This window comes from Monoraphidium neglectum (assembly GCF_000611645.1).
Source record: "Monoraphidium neglectum strain SAG 48.87 unplaced genomic scaffold scaffold02537, whole genome shotgun sequence".
Taxonomy (NCBI): domain Eukaryota; kingdom Viridiplantae; phylum Chlorophyta; class Chlorophyceae; order Sphaeropleales; family Selenastraceae; genus Monoraphidium; species Monoraphidium neglectum.
This window is the reverse complement of record NW_014011091.1, coordinates 2,779-9,349: the sequence shown is the minus strand read 5'-3', so window position 1 is coordinate 9,349 and position 6,571 is coordinate 2,779. Positions and strand designations below refer to the sequence as shown.

Here is a 6,571-nt window from a genome sequence, read left to right as displayed (position 1 = left end):
GAGGTGAGGGGTGGGCAAGCCGCTGGGTTCTGAAGGACGACAAGGGGGAGGGCACAGGGCTCCGGCCACACGCTGCGGGGAAAGCCCTGCGCTCCCTCGCTCGTCGATTTCCCATGACATAAGAGCTTGCTTGTATGTATGGTTCACCAGGCGGCAGGGATAGCAAAGGAGGGTGGATTTGCCTACACGCTGGGGGGTGGGGGGTGGGGGCGCACCGGTCTGGGAGGTAGCGGTCCCCGAGGTGCGCCGCCGCCGCGAGCGCCGCGTCGGTGATGCGGACGCCGTGGTGCGCCTCGTACCTGCCGGGAGGGACGAGGAGACACAAAGGGAGTTGGTGGGTGAGATCGCGCGACAAAATGCAGGAGTTTTTATTTCGTGATTCCAATTTTGGATTTGATTCAGAACAACGGGGGAAGTTTGTGGGGCAATTCAGAAGAAGGGCAGGAAGTTTGTGGGGAGAAATTGCGGAGGGGGGGGGGTCGCGGGCCGGGGTCATGAGAGGAGGGAGCCAAGCGACCCTGCTGCAGTCACCCTTCCGCCCTCAGAAACCTTGTTTTCCGAGCGCCCTCGCCCCAGCCTCACTTGTGGCGCAGGCCGCGGAGGATGGAGATGGTCTCCACCACAGTTGGGGGCTCCACAGGCACCTAGGGGCAAGGAAGGGGCAAGGGCATGCGGGCGGCGGTGAGTGGAGAGAGCGGCACTGCAAGAACAGGGGTGGCCTTGAGACAAACAGCCGGGGCCGCACGAGCTGGCTCCCGTGGGGCGCGCGCCGGAGGCGCGCCAAGATGCGAGCGTCGGCCGCCGGACGACGCGGGCGCAGGCGCAGCACGCCCGGCCGCGACGCGGCGGCGCAGGCGCCCCCGCGTGCCGGCGCGAACCAGAAAATCATTTTTGCTGAGAGTTGGGCCCGCCGCGCGCCAGGCCCGGCCGCTCTGGTGCCGCCCGCACGGTCCGCGCAGCGCAATAGAAAATCCACGCCAAACTTCCCGCCCACCTGCTGGAACCGCCGCTCCAGGCCGGGGTCCTTCTCGATGAACTTCCTGTACTTGTCCAGGCTGGTGCAGCCGAGGCACCGCACCTCCCCCCTGCTGAGCAGTGGCTTGAGCATCACGCTCGCGTCATTCACGCCGCCGCCCTGCTGCGCGTTGGGGCCCGTGATGGTATGGATGTCATCAATGAAGAGGATGGCCCTGGAAGGAGGGGGAGAGATGACCGACAGATCCGTTTGACCGGGGTTTGACCGGGGTTGACCGGGGTTGACCAGGGACTTGTGCACGGAGCGCCGTGCAGAGGACGGCCGGGGTCGAAGCGGGAAACAAAGTCCGTGGGTCGCAAGTAGGCGCGGGCCGCCTGGCTGGTGGAGAAGCACCCCGCTCCCCTTGTAACCCCCTACAGACCCCCACTGCTCCCCTCTCTCCTGAGACTCAGGGCTGCTGGCGCTGCGCACCAGCACCCCCCACCCCCACCTGAGCCCCTCCTGCTGCAGCTCCTTGAGCACGCCCCTCAGCCGCTCCTCAAACTCCCCAGGAAACGCGGCGCCTTTTCAATGGCGGAGGTGTGGAATGGGTCGCAGACGGCGATGGGAGCGGCTTGACGCGAGAGCGTTGCACGCAAGGGGGCGCGAGGGCGTGATGCTGCAAACGGGGGCCCGGCGGAGCCGCGGGGCCCGCGGCCATGCGTTGGGGAGAAGAAGCAGGTCATGGATGTGTGGATACAAACGGCAGCCCCTGGGCGGCAACCCCGCGATCACCGCGCGCGCGACGCGTGGGGCGCGCAGGAGCCGCGGGCGGCGGCCCTGTCTGCCCCATCTCGGTTCTCCCCGCGCACCTGCCATTAGCAGACCCATCTCCAGCGCGATCACCCTGCTGCCCCGCAGCCCCTCGGGCACGTCGTCCTGCGCGATGCGCTGCGCCAGCCCCTCCACAATGGCGGTCTTGCCGACGCCTGGCAGTTGTTACGAAATGCATGAGATGCGTTGTTATTCACATATTGGACAGCATGTGACGCATATGATGCAGATTTGCCAGAGGTTGGGTGCATGGGTAGGTTGTGTGCAGGAGTTGTGGTGGTTGGGGGAGGGCGGGGGTTTGTTGGGAGAGGTGACGCAGCCGGCTCATGTTGAGAGCGGCGGGGGTGGACGTCAGCGCCGGCGCCGCCGCCATTCGCTCCGCCCGCTCCCCCGCACTCGCGCGCTCGGGCGCGGCGCCGCGGGCGCCGCCGCCCCCGGCGGCCAGCCGAGCGCGCCACGACACTGGGGCCGCTGCGGCGAGCTTGGGCCCAGGCGCGCGGCGCGAGTGGCGCGCCGCCACCGCCGTCGCATCCCGAGGAACAGGGGCAACCCAAACAAGCCCCGGCTGGCCAAGACAACACCGAGGCAGACCGCCGTCCGCATATTTAAATGAAATTCCCCTGCCCAACCCAGAGGCAACGCAGCCGCCCCCGCGCCGCCAAAAGCTTCATGCCTCCCAAATTGCCGCCGCCCCCAGATCACAACCACCAAACGGCCTCACCCGCCTCTCCCAGCAGCACCGCGCTGTTCTTGGTGCGGCGGCAGAGCACATCTATGAGCCGCCTCATCTCATCCGCGCGGCCGATGACCGGGTCCAGCTTGCCGGCCCTCGCCATCTCTGTCAGGTCCCGGCTGTACTTGGCCAGAACGCCTGGAAGGTGCGGGGAAGCCGGGCGGTCGTCCAAATCGCCGGCAGCGACAGCTGGCCGGCCGGGCGCCGAACCCGGCCGCCCCTCGCGGCGCCGGGCTCGGGATCCGTCGCGGCCGCAGGTTTGAAAACGACAGGGGCGTGCGCCGCTGCCCTTTGCATGCGGCCTGCTGCCCACCTCCCTGGACCCCCAGAAAAAACACCAGTGACGTGGCCACTCACTCATCTCAAAAGGCTGGTCGTACTCCTGGCCCCGGTTGTAGATCACGCGGCTCTTCTTAATGGCCACCTTCAGATCCTCCTCCTGTGGGGGCGTCGACACGGAATTACGTAATGACATGGGAATCTCATAATAAGGCCGCCGCCGCCGGATGCTGGTGATGTGAAAAGCACAGCTCGCCGACGGATGATGCATGGCTTTGGCGGTCAACGGAGTTATTTTGGAAACGAAGCGTCAGCCGCACGCTTGGGAGCCGTGGGAGGGTTTGTTGACCGCCGGTTGCACATCCAGGCCCAGAGCACCCCATCGCCGCGCTGTCCCTCGGCCGTGGTTTCAGTGGCCGCCCCCGCCACGCCGCCGGCGCGCGGCCTGCGCCCACGCAAGGCGCGGCAACTCGCACCCGCCGGGCCGGGACGAGCCCCGCCAGGCCGGCCGCTGCACGGCGCGGCGCGGCCACGGCCGCGGCCGTGGGCGCCCTGCCGCGGGGGCCGCCGCTGTGGTGCTAGCAGCCCGCATGCCCCGCACCTGGAAGCCGGTCGTGCAGCCCAGCACCTCCCCGAAACGCGGGTCCTCCGCCAGGGCCAGCACCTGTGCATGCGCCGCGGCCGCCGCGAGGCGACGCGCACGGTGTCAGGCCAAGGAGCAGGGCGGCCGGCAGCCGCTCCCCCCCCCCCGTTCTCCTCCCAATTGGAAGGGGGGGGGGGTTCGCGGCCGCCTCGGCTGCGGGGCGGCGCGCCTGCCGCGGCGGCAGCTGCTGCGGCGCCCCAGGGGCCATGCCGCTTGGGCGCGTGTCGCACACCCGCAGCTGTCGTGGCGTGTGCCGCAGTGGCTCACACACCCACTTCCACGCGCGGGCATGCGTACACGCACACACGCTCACGCACACACACTCTCACACGCACACGCACACGCGCACACGCACACACACACACACACACACACACACACACACACACACGCACGCACACACACACACACACACACACACGTGTGCCCATACACACACACTCTCTCAAACACACACACTTACATACGCACAAACACAACACTCAGCCCTCACCAAGTGCTCCACGCTGGCCTGCTTGTCCCCCATGTCACTGCGGTGCTGCTCCGCTTTCGCTAGGTAGCCGGCGAGCACCTCCTGCAGCGGCGCGTCCTGCAGCGGCGCCCCCGCGGCGCCGTCCTGCGAGATCAAGGGCACACCAGGGAGGGCCGGGGCGCGTTGCGCGGCGCATGCAAGCGGGGCGCGGGCTGTGTGCTGTGCGGAGCGCAGGAGGAGCGGCGGGTGACCACACCGGCGTCGGTGGCCACGCGCGCCGCAAAGCAGGATGCACGCAGGCATGCAGCTAATCGTATGTGATCGTTGCTGAGAAGATGTTCATGCGCCCACCTCATCAGGGAGATGCTCCTGCGCGCTGGATGAAGGGCCCGCGGAGTCCCCGCGGGCCTCCAGGCCACCCGTCATGCCCTTTGGTGCATCGGATTTTCCTCTCTTGCCTTTGCCCTTCCTTCCCGTCTGCACAGGTGCTGCTCTTGCGCTGGCCGCGGCGTCCTGCACCCGCTGCAGCTGCTGCTGTCTCTGGTTCTGCTGCGTCTGCTGCTGCAGCAGCCAGTTGTACAGCAGAAAACCTATCAGACCAGACCATGCTATCACTGTCCAAAAATCGGCCATGCTTGGCCCAGGCTACGGACAAAGGCTAGGCCAGCGTGATTGAACACAATATTGAGCGCCTGCTATGATATGGGACGCGTGCACAGAGCAATCCAGACAGATTAATCCAAACACTTCGGTGTCTCGCAACGACAAAGTCCTGAGCGCCACCGCATTTGCACGAAAAAGCCTGCCGCCTCGGGTGAGTGCGGTGGGTGCAGGGTGGGTGTGCCGACCACGAGAGGCGGCAGCGGATGCGCGCACCGCGGCTTCTGCAGCTGGCCCCTGCTCCGCGACGGCCGCGATTTCCGATGCGCAAACCATATCATGCAACCTCCGCGCCGCCGGCCGTTGGATATGCAGGGCGGTGCGACACAGGTTGTTGACTCGCGCCGCGCACGATTTTAGGCGCAGTGCTTGTCAAGCCCCAGGAACTGACACAACGCATGGGGCATACGTGAGGTGTTCCGCCTACTATTTCTCTGCCCAATCGCCGCCAGGTTGCCTTTGTATGTGTGAGGGCCCACCCGACGGTAAACGTCTGACAGTGGTGCATGGCCCTTACCTTTGGCCTCAGGGGCCCGGGGCAACCTCTGTAGTTGTTTACGTCTCAAATGCACCCAGACGGCCAACCGCCCAACAAGGCCACCGTGCGGAAGTGTGAACATCACCCGATGCTTATGTGTTACACGCACTTTCCCCTGCGCCGCCTGCCGTGTCGCCAGGCCGGCGGGCTGTCGGCAGCCTGCACCCGCCAGGCCCGCGTCGCAGCGCACGACGGACGGCCCGAAAGCGGGGGCGGGGTGACTGGGGCCGGCGGGGACGTGCACGCTTCCTTGCTTGGCTGATTACGATGTACTTGCTTGGCTGGAAACCATGAGTCGAATGGGCGCAACAGGCCAACCCAACTTTGGAACTGCGAAAAAACCTTGGGCCAGGGGGGGGGGGGTGTGGGCAGATCAAGCCCCCTGCGGCCCGCAGCAGCGCAAAGCGAGGGGCGGCCGTGGCAGGCCGCCCTCGCGGCGGCCGCGATGCAATGTTGAGTGCATGTCCGCGCGCGCCAGTCATGAGCCGCGCGGCGCAAGCTACGGCGGCGGCGCCAAAGGGGCGGGCGCCGGGGCATGAAAGCTGAGGCCGCCCCTGCTTGTTCGTCGGGGCCGTTCGCATAAAGTAGCAGAGAGCATGCATGCGCGCGTTAGGGCGTTGTTTCGATGTAATGCAGCGACCGAAAAGCGGGCAACGGCAGTATATGTTATCAATGCGGCGGCGGGGGGACGGCGGCCGCCCATACACTGGGTTCTCGCGCCGGGTACAGGCGCTGCAACATCCCCGCCCGCCCCGCCTTCCGGTTCGCCAAGTGGCAGCTGCGCAAAGGAGGCGGTTCAGCCCGCAGGGCGCGCGCGCGCACACAAACACACACGCATGCGCGCGCACGCGCGCGCCTCGGGTCGCAGGAAGACGAAAAATTGCTCTGTTAGCAGCCAACCCGCGGCGCAGCGGCTGGGGGCGGCGGCTCCCAAGCCAGCCGGCTGTGCAGCAGAGCGCTGCGCCGGCGCCGCGCGGCGGCGCCGCTCGACCGAGTAGGAAGCAAAGAGCGCGCGCAGTCGCACGCGCCGCCCCGCAGGCGCGGGCGCGGCGTTCGGTCAAACAAGACGGCGGCAAAACCGCCCCGCAAGTTGGGGGGCGTGGGGGCGCCGTCCCGCAAGCTCGACGCGCGGGCGAGATGCTTGCCCGCGCACAACGCAAATCAAGATCAACGGGGCGGCTGGCGGCGGGTCGCCCTTGTGAGAGGGCGCGCGGGGCGGGGGCGGGGTCGGCCCGCACCGCGCTCCCCAAATTTCAAGTAGCAGGGCGCGCGATATCAGCAACAAGAGCCCGAGTGTTGCGGATTATTGGAGCAGAAACAGTGCCGCGAGAGGCGTCTAGCCCCGCAACCCAACGCCCAACCGATGCGCCTTGACAGGCGTGCAGCCGCACAGTGCTTTGAACAGATGCCATGCGCCCGTGCTTTGATCGCGGGCGGGCGACGCTTTCCCTTTCCCC

At 67.3% G+C, this 6,571-nt stretch overlaps 1 protein-coding gene across 1 annotated transcript in view; it reads right to left on the bottom strand.

The window, feature by feature from the left end:
• The window catches only part of MNEG_10971 (Chaperone protein clpB 1), a gene marked incomplete at both ends in the record, with an annotated part of 4,797 nt that extends 455 nt beyond the window's left edge, over positions 1 to 4,342 (bottom strand). Inside the window, 12 exons of the mRNA XM_014040557.1 lie at positions 216 to 299; positions 583 to 644; positions 995 to 1,190; positions 1,467 to 1,539; positions 1,828 to 1,944; positions 2,105 to 2,251; positions 2,511 to 2,660; positions 2,880 to 2,961; positions 3,278 to 3,379; positions 3,403 to 3,465; positions 3,938 to 4,060; positions 4,268 to 4,342. Of these exons, the coding sequence (XP_013896011.1) occupies positions 216 to 299; positions 583 to 644; positions 995 to 1,190; positions 1,467 to 1,539; positions 1,828 to 1,944; positions 2,105 to 2,251; positions 2,511 to 2,660; positions 2,880 to 2,961; positions 3,278 to 3,379; positions 3,403 to 3,465; positions 3,938 to 4,060; positions 4,268 to 4,342 (1,274 nt within the window). The remainder of the gene's footprint in view (positions 1 to 215; positions 300 to 582; positions 645 to 994; positions 1,191 to 1,466; positions 1,540 to 1,827; positions 1,945 to 2,104; positions 2,252 to 2,510; positions 2,661 to 2,879; positions 2,962 to 3,277; positions 3,380 to 3,402; positions 3,466 to 3,937; positions 4,061 to 4,267) is intronic.
• Positions 4,343 to 6,571: the final 2,229 nt, after the last annotated feature.